Source organism: Nannospalax galili, unplaced genomic scaffold, assembly GCF_000622305.1.
Source record: "Nannospalax galili isolate Female #2095 unplaced genomic scaffold, S.galili_v1.0 scaffold24, whole genome shotgun sequence".
Lineage (NCBI taxonomy): Eukaryota > Metazoa > Chordata > Mammalia > Rodentia > Spalacidae > Nannospalax > Nannospalax galili.
In genome coordinates this window covers 2,076,163-2,094,366 of record NW_008352654.1, presented here as the reverse complement: position 1 = coordinate 2,094,366, position 18,204 = coordinate 2,076,163, and the positions used below count along the sequence as shown (strand labels likewise).

Below are 18,204 nucleotides of genomic sequence, written 5' to 3'. Positions count from 1 at the left end.
AGACACAATGAATCGTCCCCCCTTTCCCCTTCCCCTCCCCCTCCTGCCATCCCCCCACCAGACTCCACCCCTGTTCTGCCCCCAGTCCCAGCCTCACACTGGAGTAGACCCCTGTGGGGACCAGAGACTTCTTACCTGCCGCACTTTTTACAAGGGAAAGTGTTCTCCTGATTCTGGGTCTTACTAAATGCCTCGGGCTTTTTCTTCTTCTCGGTGAAAGGTAGCGCCCTCCGTGACTTCCCTGGCCCCTCCCTTGGCTTCTCAGAGGTCTGAGTACCTGCGGTCCCAGGGGCATTGGGCTCGTGGTTCCTGAGGATGAGGATATCATTGGCCTGCAGACAATCAACAAGGAGGGTTGAGTTGTACAGACAGAAGAGCAGATTCAGAATTCTGGAATCTCGGTGTACAGACGGTTCTATAAAGGTCATACACTCCTGCCAGCTGGTTACCTAGTATATCCCGTGAGTCCTTGAGTGACAGAATGCCCTGACAGTCTCCAGAAGGCCACTGCTGCTTGAGCTGGCTCTATCATTTACAAAGTGACTGGCACAAGAATTTCATGCAGCAGCCCTTGCAGATAGAAGACATTTTTACACTTCTCACCAGGGTCTTCATGTGTTCTGACATCTAGTCAAATCATGCCTTCAGGCCAGAAAGATATTTAGGTTCACATGATGTGCCAGGCAGTGGGGAGACAGGCTCAGAGACAGGGACTGGGTCTCCAGAAAGGTCCAGGTCTAGTAGAAGGGACAGATGTGCTGGTTGCTTGCTGAGGAAATGCTTGCAGGAGGGAACAGAAGGTGGAGGGGGGGCAGGGAGAAAAGGTGTCAGAGAGGAGAGGACCATGGTGAGGACTGCAAGAATGCGCTTTGGGCCTCAGATGAGGCATCCCAGATGGCCATAAAAAGTGATGTGTGCCCTGGATCAACCCTCAAAAGAAAGTTCACAAGGGCAGCAGAATTGGACAGTGAGGGCTTGGCACAGCTCCAGCCACAGGAGCAGCCGAGCTCAGAGGAAGCAAGCAGCTGTGTTTGGCTGACAGGTGTTGTATAGGCATAAGTGTGCAAACACCTTCCCAGCTCCCCACCTTCTTGGGAGAGAGAACCAGTGGGGGAGCGGTGATGAGATGTCTCACTTTAGCTATGATGGGGCCAGAGCCCTGCACTAGGAATCTAAGGACCTTGGGTATGACTCAGGCAAGTGAAATGACATCTCTGGACCTGGTTCTTCCATCTGGGGGGGGGGGGTTGTTAGTACTTTATGGTGTTAGGAGGAACTGATGAGATAATGGAAATGAAACACTAAGAGAAGAAAGGGGCCATTACTGGCACTCTCACTGTCATGGCTCTAGTTCAGACATTCTTATCAGGCACATGCTCTTAAGAGAGCTCCACCTGAGCTGCAGCTTATGAATACTTCCCCACTGTTCCACACACCTACTGAGTTTCCACAAGGCATTTCTCCTCTGAATCTCAGATACAGAAGCAGTTATAGTATAAAGATACATTGCACAATGGAATCAGGCTGCCTACAAGCTTGGTTACCTTCAACCTCAGTTTCCTCATCTATAAAATGAGATAAATAAATAGCTCCTTAGCACACAGGGTTGAAGACTAAATGGGTCAAGAGTATAAGGCACCTGGTGCACTTGGTGTACTATGACTACAGGGATCAAAGTGATCTTGCTCTGCCTTCCCACCCATATCCCCAGGCCTAGCTCAGCTGTCCTGGCCCTGGGCTCAGAGAGTGGAGGTGGAGGTTACTTACCGCCTCATTGGCCTGTAGTGTCTGCGTAGCCTTGACAGCAGCTGCTCGCCGGCTGCGCTCTCGACCCTCTTCCTGTTCCCCCTTCTCTTGGGTTTCTGGCATCTCCTCTTCCCCCTCCTTCCCAGGCTCCTTCACTTCCCTCCTGGGCTCCAGCCTCTCTTCACTTGGGGACTCTCTTCTGGGAGGAGGTACCCTTGGGAACTTCTGAGAAGTCTACAAGGGACAAGAATGAGCTCAGTCATATCACAATGTGCACTGATTCAGGCCCAACCAGGGCTCCTGAGTCCCTGCTGGCCCTGCTATCCTATCCTGGCTTAGTGTAGCTTCTTGTACTGGGACTTTGTCACAGGTCACAGCCTTCCCATGGCTAGTTGGCCTGAAAACAGCAGAGTCTTGACCCTAAATGCACTCAGGGTGAGACTGAGCACTTAAGATTGAGCCAGGGGCAGGAAAGGAGCATGCTAGGACCCATAAACCACCTGGCCTTCTGGATAGATGCCCAGTCTTCTGGGCACCCTTGGACAGAGTACTTCATGTGCCAGGCAGGAACCTTAAGCTCTAGTTTCTAACTATCTGCAACACTTTCTGTATCTCCACTTGCTTCTCACCTGCAACACGGGGACCAAACCACTCCCTGTCTCATAATAGCATGCCATCAAGTGTGGACTTGTAACCCTGAGACAATGTCAAGAAGATGCATGGGTGCATGGGCAAAAAATTAAGTAACAGCATCTTTTCAATTCTCTTTTTTTTTTTGAGACAGGGTCTCCCTGTAGCCCCAGCTGTCCTGGAACTCACTCTGTGAACTAGGCTGGCCACAAATTCAGAGATCCACCTGCCTCTGCCTCCCGAGTGCTGGGATCAATTGCCGGCTTCAATTCTCTTTTAATCCTGGTTAAGTCAAGGGCAAAGTCTGGGGTTGGTGTTAATTTGCCTTTTCTGTTTCCCTAGACCTGACAATCTCTTTAAAAAGAGCAGTCAGGCCTCAGTCTCCGAACCCTGGCAGGCAACACATGGCATCTAGCTGGTATTTAGTGTTTGGTTTTCATTCATATATATATATATATATGTATATTCATATATATATATAAATTTTTTTTAAACCAGTACCTTCTATTTATAGGAAAAATACTGGTTTTCTATTTATGATTGCAATATAAAGTTTCCCTTTTGAGTTAAAAATGAGTTGACTCAAAGAAAAATATTAAAAGTGGTATGGGGACATGACAGAAATAGTAATGGTGGCACATGGTAGGGCACAAGCAGAGAAGAAATTATAAAAGTGGTGCAAGAATGGCTAGCACTCCAGAAGCAGTGTTAGAGGTCTGCTCCGAGGAAACAGGTGAAGCTGGCAGGCTATCCAGTGTTCTGCATCAGCACTATCACTATGATCCCAGCAGTCTAGAGAGGAGAACTCAAAGGTCCAGAGCCTGAGCCACCAGCTCATGGGGGCTGTCAGAGACCCTATTTTCCTCTGTTGACCCTCCTCAAACTCCAAGAGGTTGGCTTGGGGCTTCCAGCTTAGTCCTAACCTAGACCGAGTCAAATGTGAGACAGCAGAGACTGGAAAAAGTCACCTTAACGTCCACTTCAACCTCTTCTTGGGCTGACTTCTCATCACTTATGTCCACATCGCCAAAGGTAAGAGTCCCATTGCGGCCGATTTTCACTTGCTTCTTGTAGGTATAGTAGAACTCCACACACTGGGCCACAGTCTTGGTCTGGATCTGAATTAAAGCCCAAACTGAAATCAGAGGCTGCTGGTTTGGCTTAACCTGCCCAAGCAGAATCCAGTCTTTCTCATCCCTACATGCCCCCTTTAACTGTAGGCCAAAATCTAAACCCAGTAAACCTGGGAAATGCAAGCATTTCTCAGTGTCTGCTTTGTAGTAAACCCCTGAACAATGCAATTAATTGGGGCTTCTGCACCATTTTCAATGAATAAATAAAACCTAAATAAAGGTCAACACTGGAACCTCTGGGCAGACTTGATTGTAGACTGAATATTAGAGAACGTTACATCAGTTTAAACTGCTCGGCAATGCTTACAGTACCGTTTTATTCGAAAATAATCTTTTCAATTCCCCATAATTGGGGATTGAACCTAGGGCCTTGCACATGCTAGGCTCATGCTGTACCATTAAACAACATTCCTGACCCTTTTCTTATTTTGAGACTGGATTTTACTACGTTATCTAGGCGGACCTTGAACTCACTTTGTAGCCCAGGCTAGCCTTGAACTTGGAATCCTCCTACCTCATCCTCCCACATAGCTGGGATTACCACCAAGCCCAGCTATAGCTTTCTTTCAATGATAAGCTAAAATAGAGGTGATTGGGAGAAACAGATGTATATATTAATGGATATGTATATTTAAATGTAGACAGAGAAAGAAAATGGGACAAATGCTAACAATTGGTAAATCTAAGCAAGGCATTAATTAATGGTTGCTCGTGGTATTATTCTTTCCCATTTTCTGTAAATTTGAAAATTTTCAAAGTAAAGGGAAGTGTTTGGTCATCTTCCACATCCAAAGCCAGCCTCAGTCTGGCAACCCAGACCCCCTTCATAGGCCCAGCCAGTTTCACTCTTCTCCAGGAAGTAGTACCAAGTGAGGAAGATAAATGTCACCACGCCATGTTGGGAAGGATTTGAGGAAAATTAACAAGAAAGCTCTGAAAACTCAAAGAGGAATCAGCAGGCCCTAGCTTTCTATTAACAGCCACCAAAGGGCTGTGTATCCTATGGCAAGTCACTCACCTTCCTAATTTCTACTTTGTCATGTGTAGCTAGTAAGTGGTATGAGACTCCAATCACCAGAGTGTCTCCAGGGACATCTAGCCCTCATTTCATAGATCTATTTGATACTAGGCTTAGTTTGAGGGCTACATTTCTACACAGGGGCTATTTTCTCTGAAACTCTCCTAACTTGCTCCTTGATTCAGCCATGTCTAGGCTGAGAGTCCAGTCCTGAGAGCCCAGAGGGTGTGTGTGTCTGTGTTTGTATGTGTGTGTGGCCGGGGGCGGGGGGGGGCCTCAGAGGGTGTGTGTGTGTGTGTCTAGGCTTGGAATCCAGTCCTGAGAGCCCAGAGGGTGTGTGTGTGGCAGGCGGGGGGGGGGGGGCCCCCGTGTCCTCTGCAAGCTGTGGGTTATAATGCTATCTCTGAAGCTACTTATTGGCAGTGATCTAATTGCAGTGATGGGGCTAGAACCCAGGGCCTCAGGCATGCTGGGCAAGCATTTTACCATTTTACCACTGAGCTACACCCCCCAGCTTATTCATGTGGCCACTTTTAATGTAGGCTTGGTCAGGGCCACACTCCTGGCCCTCACTTGTCCCCAGCTCACCAGCTTCTGCACCAGGAAGAAATCCTTCTTGTAGATGGCAATGCCCTTGTTGAAAAGCTTCCTTTCAGCCATCTTCCACTGGTCAGAGCCTGAAGGGCAAAGACAGTGCCAGGTGGTAAGATGGACAGGAAGGTGAGCATAAACACTGTGGGGATGACTCTGAGCCACTGCAAAGTATGAGGCCACCCATACACAGTCTCTGCAGGTGATGCACACACTGTCTCTGTGGGCCATTCACACACCGTTTCTATGGGCCATCCACACACAGTCTCTGCAGGTCATCCACACAGTCTCCACGGCAAGCAAAGCTGACTACTACAGACCTGTTTGGACACTCACTACTGGCTTCTTGATGCCTTGCTTATCAAATGGGAGTAAATATCAGAATCTGCCTTACCTGGTGTGATATAGACTAAATGCTACATGCCAGGAGAGTTTTGGGGGCCCTGTCTGGTGCAAATAAATGTGGCCCTACCAGGGGAATCAACAGTAATACCTGCTAGGATTACATGATTTGATCAATGTCCCTCTTCTAGTACAATACCTAGAACAAGACATGTACTCCAAGAGCTAGAGCTAAGTTCCAGGTACCTCAGACCAATTTGGATCAGACTCCCCAAGTTTCTGTTCTTTGTACCTGCAACTTGGGCTTTTTTTTTGGCCTGGATTTGCTCCCACTTGCCTACTTCCTTCAGGTTTTCCCTCAAGGGCCTGGGGAGCCCCTGGAGAGATATTTGGTCTTGATATTAATTCCCTCACTCTGGCTCTTGACTGACCCCTGCCCCAACCCTACCCTCTTCATCATTCCCATTCAGGGCTGTAACTCAGCACTGAGCAGGGTCTCACTGATGCTGACAGACCCTTGAAGGCTCTGGGCTACATGACCACCCCAGCCAAGCCCACCTGTGTAGTGATAAGTTGCCAGTGGGTGGTTGTGGGGTCGCAGGGGCTTCTTCAGTAGCAGCTTATTCAACGTTTCCTGAAAGGGAAGAGAGGACAGAGTCAGGGACCTGGGAGCAGTCTCAGTGATAGACTGGGCATCCCAGGCCAGGACAAAATGCAGAGGACCTCCTCAAGCCCCTGAGTAGGGTAGACACTCTTGTGTGGCTTATCTCTGAGAGACAAGCATATGGGAGGACAGCAAAGTCATAGGAAGTGGGACTGCTGAGGACTCAGTCCATAGGACCACTGCAGGAATTAAGGAGACTACAGCTGCCAAAGCAAGTAGCATGGACAGAATGCCCTCAGTGGCCATCCTGCCTGACAGTGGGGCACCCACTGACTTAGAGTCAGGGATTGTATTAGACAGTTGTGCCTTTTATACTCAGCCAGGGTTTCAGACTAGAGTTCCCTTGGACCAAACCCCAACAGCCTCCTCTGTGGTCAGATCCTCCCAGGTGCCTCAAATCAACATGCCAATCTAGGCATTGTGGCACAGGACAGTCATCCCAGCACTCAGGATGCTGGGGCAAGGGGATAGCCATGAATTTGAGGGCAGCCTGGGCAACACAGAGTTTGAAGCCAAACTGGCTACCCAAGACCCTGTCTTGAAAGAAAAAAAATTTGGGTGTGGTGGTGCACACCTTTAATCCCAGCACTTGGGAGACAGAGGCAGGCGGATCTCTGAGAGGGAGGCTAGCTTGGTCTACATAGGGAATTCCAGGCCAGCTAAGGCCAGCTACATGAAGATCCTGACTCAAAAAACAAAACAAACAAAAAGTAAAACCAAGGCAAATGAGCAATGGGCACGTACCAGCTGGCCTGCCTTCTGGACAGCAGACATGGACCTAAGCCTGCCTAAGGGGCCCTCCCTAAACCAATGGGGCTGTCTTACCAGGATGTCTCCCCTGGACTCATGCAGATAGTGCAGGGCCAGTTCCTGGTTGGTGCCAGCACCGGGGAAAATGCTTGAACAGGCTGCTGTCAGCAGGTTGTCCACTGGATTCACCAGAACACAGGAAAGAGGACAAGAAGTCATGTTCAGAGCTGGGCCTGACCAGACCCAGCCTGCCCACCTGCCTACAGCCTGCCTTTCCCTGATCACCCTGAGTCTCCCCTTACCTTGTCTCTGTTTCTCCCAGCTGCTCTCGAGGTGCTCCCACGGCTGCCACACCAAGTCAGCCTTGTGGGGATCTGCAGCTGCCAGGATACGGTCCCTTATCATGGGAATTTCTGCTTGGAACCGGGTACCCACGTTGATCCGTCTGCGGGGATAGAAGGGCAGGGAGTGAGGCTTTACCTTGTGGAGACAGAGAACCTGACTTTCTTCCTCGAGATGGGAAGATGACTAGGCAGTCGGCAGATGCTGAATGCAGCAAGGCCACAGCTAGGTGGAGGGAATCTGGCTCCTGGATGACAGTGAGAACTTCCTGATACCTTGTATGACCAGAAAGGCAAGGCCAAGAGGCTGGAAAGGGGAGAAGCTGCTCCACATTTAGCAGAAAGGGAAAGAGTCTCTTAGAACCCCCCTTCTAGCTCTCCCCAGTGACAAATTCAAGCTAAACCAGTCCTTCCCCTTCCTTTCCCTATAACTTCCACACAGAAGCAGGTGGAGATAGTAGAGCCCAGGATAGACCACAGAAGCCCAAGGTGCCACAAAATCTTTCACTTCCTGAGCGAACCTGCATGTACCCTCACACCATGGGCCCAAGGCAGGGCTGTACTTACGGTTCGATGCTCACAGGAGTAGCTTCTCCCATCACAGAGAGGACGGGTGGGGTGACTTCAGCACTGTCTGTAGGCAAAGAACAGATTGGTAAATGGCACCCTCTTCCCTTCAGCAAAGCAACCCCCAATCCTGGGTGGCTCCTGTCCTGCATGCAAGAGTCACAGTGATGACTCATTGAGTGCACTTGGAACTCAGGTACCCTTTATCCTAGCTCTACAGCCTGATGACTGTGCCAAGTCAGACCCTTCTATTAAATATGTGGGTACCTCAGTTTTCATACCTGCAAAGAGAGGTTCTTTCTTCCCTGCCTCCTAGGAATAATGTGAATTCTGAATGAAATAATGCACAGAGCCTGCACTCCATGACTGTGAACTATTACTGTTACCACGACCACCAAAGCCCTTCTGCTCCCAGGAGCTCCCATGCTACACAGCCTGCTTCAATACAGAACTACGGGTTTTTTCTAGGAAAGAGGCTGCAACTTTAGGCATACCAAGGAGGCAGTAAAGGAGATCTCTATTTTATGACTATCTTCTTATTTCATTTCTAGATTTTTTTTTTGCCTCATTTTCTTCCAAGTTAATCTTTTTAAGTCCTGACATGATCAAGACCCTCCCTTACTCAAAACAAAACAACACAAAAAACCTGTCTCTCTCTACAATCTGAGACAAAAACTTGAAATCCTTAGCTGTTCAAGGCAGTTGCCATGCCTGTACCTCCTGCCACCAGTGGCCTGGACCCTGGATAGAGGCCTGCTCACCTCATGGCCCTCACTGCTCCCTGCTCAGTCCTATCACCATGACTTTGCAGCAGTCATTAGCTCTGCCAGCTCTGCCCTCCTTGCACCTCCCACTCAGAAGTTCAAGCTCCTAAATGCTTTCCTTATCTATTCAGGCTTCTGCAGGCTTGGAGCTTGGTATTGGCTTCATTCACTGGCTGCTGGTTCCACATTGCCAGGAACCTCTGCTTTTCTATCTCCCAGGCTTTGTCAACTCCCTAATAACCCCGCACTGCATTTCTTTAAAATAGACCATGGTGTCCCATACATTCTTGGATCCCGCACAGGATCCAGTTCAAGACTTTACACCCAAGTGTAAACATTCGTGGGCAGCCTGATATCTTCTTGGCTGCCAGTCTGCTCTCTTCAGTGATTTCCAGCACAAACCCAGCCCAGAAGAGAAACTCCCTGCCAACAGGGCAACTCATTTCCCATTTACAGACACCAGGGGGCACAAGAGAGCTATGCCAGGAGTGCACTCTGGGTCAGAGGTTAACTGGTTGAAGGTACAGGGTAAGTGTGTGTGTGTGTGTGTGTGTGTGTAACCTCCACTTAATCCACTCTACTTCTCCAAGGGAAATGAAATGGGCATTTCAGAAAGCTGTGGTACAGCACCCAGCACCCAGGCCTGTTCTTGGCCAAAATGACTGCTCAATAGACCCTGGAGACCAGGTCTGCCACCTATTATGAACAAACTCAATCACACCTGGCATTAAGGGCTTTTCTCATGCTGATGCAGATGCTCCCCACCACAGCCATAGAAGATAGCTATTAGGTTGAACCATGGGAAACTGCTGTTTGTGGATCCAAAAATGGCTGAATGTTGGCAATTCTACTATCAGCCAAGTGCTACTAATCACCACTTAGTACTGCAGAAACTGAGGTTCAGGGAGATGTAATGATTTGCACAAAAGAATGTGATAGTGAACAGGGAAACTAGGATCCAAATCCAAGTAGGAGGACCGCCATCCCTGGTTCTTTCTCCCACAGCCTCCAGCCACATCACAGCAGCCTGGAGATTGAACTGCCTCCCTGCCCAGTGCCCTTCTTCCACATTCCCCACCACCATGGCCATGAGGGTCACTCACTAGAGCGGAGCAGGGTGCGATGGGCACTCTTTGGTGTGATGGGAGGAGGGGCTGGGATGCTGCTGGTTGATATGATAGCATTGAAGTAGAGGCCAGAGCCCTCTCGAACAGGGCTAAGGATGGGGGGTGGTGTATAAGGGGGCAGCTCGAAGCTCCGCTCAGAGGGATGGTCAGCCAGGCGGACAGGAGAACGCAGGTGGCTCTGGTAAGGGGTGATGTTGGAGTAGACAGGAGGGGCAATAAAAGTGCCCGCCTTGGTGGGGATGATGAGGGGCTCAGGCCTCGGACGTTGCTTTGGTTTCCGAATGGAAGGCTCCCCGTCCAACTTGACATTCAGATCCTCAGCCTAGGAAAAGGAAACAGAACAAGGGTGGCTCAACCTTCTGTGTCCCCAGAAACTTGCTGTCTTGACCAGAGCCTGCCAATGTTACCTCTAGAACTGTCTGTCTGTCCACTGCACCTGCCAAAGCAGGCCTGAAGGGAGAAGCAGGTCCAAAAACTTTATAGGCTTACTGTCTCCTCTGGGGCAAAACCAGAGGTCAGTGAATTTCATGTAAAGGACAGATTATTTAAAGTTTTGTAGTCCACATATTCTACTTTTTCTTCAAAGAGAAAGAGAATGAATCCTGTCAAAATCTAGGAAGTATTCTTTCTTAGCTCTGGATCTGGCCACTGGGCCATGGTTCTCAATCCTTGTAAAGTATACAATAGGAAAAAGAGAATTCAATTCTTAGGCCAGGGTGTAGGGACAGACTGCTTGGACAGGGATCTGTTGCCTTTGTTAGCCAATCAAAATGATGGACTCTCGGTGTACATTCTTTTAACCTGGATGTGGCAGCTATGAAGACTACATGGGCTAATATACAGAAGTTAATAAGCATATCACATAGCACATTTCTGTTTGCAGTGACAGAGATTGAATCCAGCGCCTTGCACATGTCAGGCAAGCACTCTGCCACTGAGTAAAACTCCCAGCCCACATTTCCTCCTCCAACGTCACATTCAGATGCTCAGCCTGAAGAGAAAACAGACAGGATGGTGCAGCCTCTTGTACAGTAATATGAGGTAATATGTAGAAATCAGTGAAGCATGTAATATATAACAGTATATTATAGTAATATACTGTTAATACTACTTAAACTCCAGATTCTGCATTAGATAGAAGCCCACATTGTATACCAAGACCTGTCATGAAGCCAGGCCTGGCGGCTCTCACCTTTAATCCCAACACTCCCAGGCAGAGGCAGGAGGATCTCTGTGAGTTCAAGGCCAGCCTGGTCTACATAGTGAGTTCCAGGACAGCTGGGGCTACAAGGAAACCCTGTCTCAAAAAGACCAAAAAAAAAAAAAAAAAAAAAAAAATGTCATGAAGCCTATGGCTTCTGATCTGGCAAATAAAATGGAATGTAAAGACAAATTCTTCCAGAAGGTGGGAAGATGTTATAGAAGGCTTTAAAATGATATCTAAAGTGGAGAGATGGTTAACTGAACAATTCTGAATGAAGGAAAAGAAACCTATATTTTCATAGTAAACGAAAGTATTGAAGGGCTGGGGAGATGGCTCCATTGGTAAAGAACTTGACACTCAAGCATGAGGACTTAAGTTTGTATCCCCAGAATTCACACAGAGAAATCCAGGTGTGGAGGAACACATTTGTAATCCCAAAACTGAAGAGGTAGAAAGAGGAAGATACCTGGGGCTTTCTTGCCTGTCAGTCTAGGTAAATAAGTGAGCACCAGGTTCAGTGAGAGACCTTGTCACAAAAAAAAAAAGGTGGAGAGGCTAAAGAGATGGCTCCGAGGTTAAGTGCACTTGTGCATACACACAAATAAGTGTTTGGGGCTGGAGAGACGGCTCAGTAGTTAAGAGCGCTGGCTGCTCTTGCAGAGAAGACCCCGGATTTGGTTTCCATCACCCACATGGCAGCTAACAACCATCTTTACCTCCAGTTCCAGGGGATCCAACACCCTCTTCTGACCTCTGTGCACTTAGGTACATGCAGGCAAAAATTAAAAAAAAAAAAAAACAATAAATGAAAAACATTTTTTTAAAACATCAGTGTTTTGCTGGGTGGTACACACTTTAATCCCAGCACTTGGGAGGCAGACGCAGGTGGATCTCTGTGAGTTCAAGGCCAGTCTGGTCTACCTAGTGAGTTCTATAGCTGGGGCTATAGGGAGACCATGTCTCAAAAAATATCAAAAAAAAAAAAAAAAAAAAAAAACAAAATTTTAAAAAAAAAAAAAAAAAAAAAAAAAAAAAAAAATCAGTACTTTAAAAAAAAACAACAATAAAACAACAAAAGAATTGAAGAGGCGCATGCACACGGCTCAGTCGCTGCAGCTGGCCGTGGGTGGCGAGTGGAGTATCTCTGCCCCGTTTGAGGAACACAGTGGAGTGGTGCCATGCGGGACACCGTGGGGCCAGTGGTACCAGACCCTGGAGGAGGTATTCATTGAAGTTCAGGTGCCCCCCGGCACGCGCGCAGGACATCCAGTGCGGCCTGCAGAGCAGCTATGTGGCTCTGGCCGTGGGTGGCCGCGAGATCCTCAAGGGAAAATTGTTTGATTCTACAATAGCTGATGAGGGGACATGGACTTTGGAGGATAAAAAAGTGGTCCGCATTGTTCTTACAAAGACCAAGAGAGATGCAGCAAATTGTTGGACTTCACTTCTAGAATCTGAATATGCAGCAGATCCCTGGGTACAAGGCCAAATGCAGAGAAAGCTTACATTAGAGAGATTTCAGAAAGAAAATCCTGGTTTTGACTTCAGTGGAGCAGAAATCTCAGGAAACTACCTTGAGAAATGACTACTGTTTTTTATTTTCTTTCTTTCTATGGATCCTAGCAGATTTTGCCAACTTTAACGCAGCAGACTCCATGAAGGATGAAAAGTATGGAAACCTACAGTTAATAGATTGCAAGTGTATTCCAATATGGTTCTAAAGATTGCATTCAGATATGATTTTCATTGGAAGTGTGGGGACTGTCCTATGGATATATAATAACTTTTTTTGGACTTGATTTTGCTTGCCATGAAGTTTTATATGCTACATTTTACTAGTTTCCTATTTAATTGTATTTTTACTACAAAAACCATTGGAGTACAGATCATATGAAATGAAAGGCTGCCTTCAGGTAAAATTAAATTTTTTTTGGTAAGTGTGATTCAGGAATAATGTTCAATAAACTTTTCTAAATAAGAATGTGTACCCCTTTTGTCTAAGTATGCCGGTTTATACAAGGACAGTACAAGTATTGGCAAAACTTTTAAGAAAGAAAAATAACCCACAAAAGTATTTTGAACAACTTAAGAGTTAATGAAAAATTTTAGCTAATATGATACTCCTTGGTTATTATGTCAACTGAAAAAATAGTTAAAACTGTAACAACAGGAATAGATTAACACTTTATTGTGGCAGAAAGCAAATTTATTTAACTGACTGTAAGGCAGTGGCATCATTAAATTTCAGTGAGTTAGGCACAGAGATAAGAATTGTCTAATGAAATTTTCTTTCATTCTTTGTCTACTTTTTTAAAATTTTTATTTTATTTACTTTTATGTGTATGAGTGTTATGTCTGCATGTGTGTAAGTGCATCCGTGATGTGCAGTGCTCACAGAGGATTGAAGAGACATCGGATCCCCTGGAACTGGAGTTATGGACCTCTGTCAAGCCGCCATGTGGGTGCTGGGATTTGTCTTCTGCAAGACAATTAGTGCTCTTAACTGCTGAGCCATCGCTCCAGCCCCAGTCTTTTAATGCTTAAAAAATTAAAACAATCTGAAATGTATCAAAAGCTTACAAGTATAATTTTTTAAATCTTTCACTATTTATTAATAAATTGAGGACATTAAAAAAAAAAAAAAAAAAAGAACTGAAGAGATGGGGCAGGGAGGGTATTGAGGAAGCAAAGCCAGATTCAGACATCTTTCATATCCAGTCTGATGTTAGGATTTGGATGTGGTTTATCCCCTACCCAAGGTTCACATACTAGAGGCTTGGTCCTTGTCAGTGGTGTTGTGGTATTAGTAGGGCCTAGCAGCTGGAGAGCATTTGTTACTCTTCCAGAGTTCCCAGGTTTGAGTCCCAGTGCCCTCCTCTGGTGGCTCATAAGTACCCATTAACTCCAGCCCTCTGCAGCCATCTGTACACATACCCACACACAGCACATTCATACACATAATTAATCTTAAAAAAGAAGGAAGGCCAGGAGTGGTAACGCACACCTTTAATCCCAGCACTTGGGAGACAGAGGCTGGTGGATCTCTGTGAATTCAAGGCCAGTCTAGTCTACATAGTGAGTTCCAGGACAGCTGGGGCTACAGAGAGACCCTGTCTCAAAAAAAAAAAAAAAAGGAAGGAGGGGGGATTAAGTAATTTAGTCAGGAGACAGAGCCTTTGGAAGACATTAATGCTTAATCAAGAAATGAGTTAGTTCTCATGAGAGCAAGCCTGGTCTTTCATTCCTCTTGCTTTCTATATCACTGTGGTCTCACCCATATTCCCCCACCCCACGATGCCATCTACCACGTTGTGATACAGTAAAGGGGGCCAAACACATGAAGTCTTCCAGTCTTGGTCTTTCAACCTCCAACACTATAAACTAAATAAACTTTTTCAATCAAGTACCCAGCTTTGGATGTGGCATTCAATTAAAAATACGTGATTAAGATACAAGAAAGCAAGTCGGGTGTGGTGGCACACACCTGTAGTCCCTACACTTGGGAGGCAGAGGCAGGCGGATCTCTGTGAGTTCAAGGCCAGCCTGGTCTACATAGTGAGTTCCAGGACAGCTGGGGCTACAGGGAGACCCTGTCTCAAAAAGACACACACACAAAAAAGATACAAGAAAGCAAAATGTGATTTAAAAATTAACAAGTAACAAAAAACAATGACATGGAGTCATGATATAAACTTAAAAAAAAAACAACCCTAGATTTCATTTATGCAATAAAATAAAAATAAGATTGAGACTTTCATTAACCCGAAACTCTGAAAATGAACCAGATGGAAATCTGGTAATTTAAAAAATGAAATAGGGCTGTCCAGATGGCTCAGTGAGTAAAGGTGCTTTCTACTAAGCCCGATGACTTGAGTTCGATCTCCAGGTCCCAATGGTGGAAGCAAACCAACTCCTGAAAGTTGTACTCTGACCTCCATGACATGTGCACCCCCCACAATAAATAAAAATGTAAAAGATGTTTAGGTGAAATAACCAAAAATAAGAACTTAATGACTTTAACATAGTAGACGTGGCTAAAGAAAGAACTGGTGAAGTGGATTAGTGAAGTAGATCAAACTAAAAAAAGAAAATAAAAGTATATGATAGACATGAATGAAATAGGGATATGGTAAAAGCTAACAAACACATAAGTAGAGTTCCAGAAGGAAAGAGGAAGATGAATGTAGAAAAAATATTCCAGAAGCACTATAAACTCCAAGTGGATAAATATACATAGGTAAAAAGCAAGATTACTGTAAATCAAAGACAAAAACCAACCAACCAAATTGCACTAAAATCGTGACAAAAGCAACAAGAATCAAAATACATTAAAACAACAACAGTGATTTCTTAATGCTGTAAGAACAATGGAAATCTAAAGACAATAGAATGGTATTTTTAAAGTGCCAAACAGAAATAAATACAAAGCTAGACTATAGGAGCTGGAGAGAAGGCTCAGTAGTTAAGAGCACTGGTTGCTCTTGCAGAGGACCTGGGTTCAAATCCCAGCACCCACATGGCATAACATAACAACTGTGCATAATTCCTGTTCCAGGGGATCCAACGTCCTCTTCTGACCTCCATGGGCATTCCACGACACAGGTACTCTTACATACATGCAGGTAATACACTCATAAAAAAGAAAAAGAAAAAGAAAAAACAGTTTTAAAAATTTAGAATCTAGCTTTTAGCAAAGTTATCCTTCATAAAAGAAGATAAAATAAAACCACTTTCTGATAATAAAGACCAATAAAATTCATCACTAGCAGACACACACCAAAGATATTAAGCGATGTTCTTCAGGTAACATATAAAGGATCCATGATGGGAGCTGGAGATGTGAAAAGTGAAAGCAACACAAAGGAGATATGTTGGGATAATCTGAAAGAATTAACAACTAGGGCTGGAGAGATGGCTCAGTAGTTAAGAGCACTGACTACTCTTAAAGAGGACCTGGGTTTGGTTCCCAGCACCCACACGGCAGCTAACAACTGTTCGTAATTCCTGTTCCAGGGGATCCAATGCCTCTTCTGACCTCCACCAGCATTGCACAGTGACACACATGCAGGTAATACATTCATACACATAAAATAAAAATAACAAAAGGTGTTTGAAAATAGTAATTAACAACTAAAAAAATTATAATGTCCTGTTGATGTTAAAATATAAATTAAAATGCCTGTCAGTAATTCTTTAAGTTAGGGATTGGCAGAAAATGGAGCTAAAACCTTGGGAACTTTGTTCTGTTCAGGAAGAGGCAAAAGTACTAACTTAAAATCTTGACAGGTGTGGTGGCACAAGTCTTTAATCCCAGAACTCAGGAGGCAGAGGCAGATGGATCTCTGTGAGTTCAAGGCCAGTCTGGTCTACATAATGAGTTCCAGGCCAGCTGGGGCTATAAGGAGACCCTGTCTCAGAAAGGAAAAAAAATAAATAAAAAAATCTCCTCCATCAGGGAATTAAGCTCTGATGTCATACTGTATATAACAAGTTAGCATCTCTCCTCTACTCTAAATGGTAGTAGACATGTGACAGCCCCCAAATAATCCAGACAACAGTCCATCTGCAGAAATCCAGGTAAGCGGACTGCCAAAGTAACCACTGAAAGAGAAATAACTAAGTGCAAAACTAGTAAGCTGGCAAAGGAGAGGCAGAAATAACGTGAATCAACAGAAAACAATGGGGGAATAAGAAAGACTGGATGACAGAAGCAGAAAGCCAACAGTAGGTGGCAGGTTTCAACCTAGGTATAACAGTAATTACATCAAATGGGGATTCTACTGGTGCAATCTAAAAAACAGCACACAGGCAGACAGTAGGATGGTGGTTACCAAGGGCTGGGATGAGGATTAGGGAGATGTTGATCAAAGGAAACATAATTTCAGTAAAACAGGTGGAATAAATTGAGTAGGTCTACTATACAAATGATGACTTTCATTAATAAGTGTATTGTATACTTAGAAATTAATTGTGAGGGAGCAGATTTTAAATGTTTTCACCACAAAAAAAAAATTAAAGGATGTGAAGTGATGACTATGTTAATTAGCTTGATTTAGCTGGTCCACAAAATATACAAATATCAAAACATCATGTTGTAAACCACATATACAATTTTTATTAATAAACAGAAGGAACTATAAATTGTATTGATGTTCTTATATTAGAAGACAAAAGTTAAGACTAGAAAATAACAAGCCTCAATTATTATATGCTACTTAAAAATATTCCTTAAATAAAGGATACAGAGAAGATGAAAGCCAAAGGAAAGAGGTACACCCTGCCAACATGAATCAAAGGAAAGCTAAATGCCCAAGTAGATTTAAAAGGCAAAATATTACTAAAGATAAAAAGAAACTTCTCACAGTAAGTTTAATCCAGTTCTAAATGAATATGCACCAAATAACATATCAAAAGATATAAAACTAATGACAGAAGAGAAAAAATAAACAAAATCTCAATTTAGCAGAGAGTACATATCTCAGAACAAGCAAACTTTCTATATCCTAGGATCTAGCACAGGGCCATGACAGGGCCAGTCAAAATTTGCTAACCTGAGCAACAAGAGATTTATACATGAGTCTCCCAAACACAGTTTCAAGTATAAAAGTGCCTCATAACCCACATGTATCTTAGACTAGAAGTTTGGTTTAGAAAATAAAAATAGTATCTCCCCGGGTTCCTTGTAACTCTCCAAAACTGTATTCTACTGCTTGAGCACTCTGGCTTTGCAGGGGTTTGATGGAAGAGCCTCATACCTGAGCTGGAGCATCTGCCCCAGGGACACGCGTGGACCGCCTTCGGGTAACGATGACTGATGGCTTGTGCTCAATGGGGTTCTGTGCAGGACCCTTCCCGTCCTCATCAACACCTCCAGCTTGGGCCACCTCGGTTGGATTCATGGCCCGCACAGGCACAGACACTGGGATGATGAGGGGCACCATCCCACTCTCATCTCGAGGCCGTTTGGCAGCTAAGGAAGGCTCAGAAAATTCTACCCCGCATTTGGCAGTTGAAGCCAAAACACTTTTCCGCTTCTCCTCTCCAGGGCCACTGGCATCCTGGAGAAAAGGGAGATGGGATAGGGGTAGCAATGAGATTCAGAAGGTAAATCCTCATCTGCTGATCCAGGATGTTTATACTCATTCAATCCAGCAGCTCAAACACCCATTGGTCCTGACAACCTGGCCTTTCCCTGACTACCCCTTTTCCTACTACATTCCAAATACTCTCCACAGCCTCTTTTCTTGTGGGACCTGCCATCCTGACCTTAAGCAGGGGGGTCCAGATAATCATTTCTGGTCACAAGTAGCAGATCTGTTTCATGTGG

General features: G+C 45.1%; 1 protein-coding gene and 1 pseudogene across 4 annotated transcripts in view; one reads left to right on the top strand and one right to left on the bottom strand.

The window, feature by feature from the left end:
- Positions 1-18,204, bottom strand: part of Elmsan1 (ELM2 and Myb/SANT domain containing 1) — a 77,211-nt gene that overhangs the window by 3,568 nt on the left and 55,439 nt on the right. For 3 of the 4 annotated variants that reach the window (XM_017802373.2, XM_008849768.3, XM_029554426.1), the window contains exons 3-12: positions 17,633-17,935; positions 9,650-9,995; positions 7,783-7,849; positions 7,177-7,319; positions 6,950-7,053; positions 6,019-6,094; positions 5,116-5,204; positions 3,345-3,494; positions 1,768-1,980; positions 136-332 (exon numbers count right to left, since the gene is read on the bottom strand). In XM_017802373.2, the coding sequence (XP_017657862.1) occupies positions 136-332; positions 1,768-1,980; positions 3,345-3,494; positions 5,116-5,204; positions 6,019-6,094; positions 6,950-7,053; positions 7,177-7,319; positions 7,783-7,849; positions 9,650-9,995; positions 17,633-17,935 (1,688 nt within the window). Of the gene's footprint in view, positions 1-131; positions 333-1,767; positions 1,981-3,344; positions 3,495-5,115; positions 5,205-6,018; positions 6,095-6,949; positions 7,054-7,176; positions 7,320-7,782; positions 7,850-9,649; positions 9,996-17,632; positions 17,936-18,204 lie in introns of those variants that run through there. The other variant, XM_029554427.1, reaches the window with a different exon arrangement.
- On the top strand, positions 11,970-12,462 carry LOC103747404 (annotated as a pseudogene).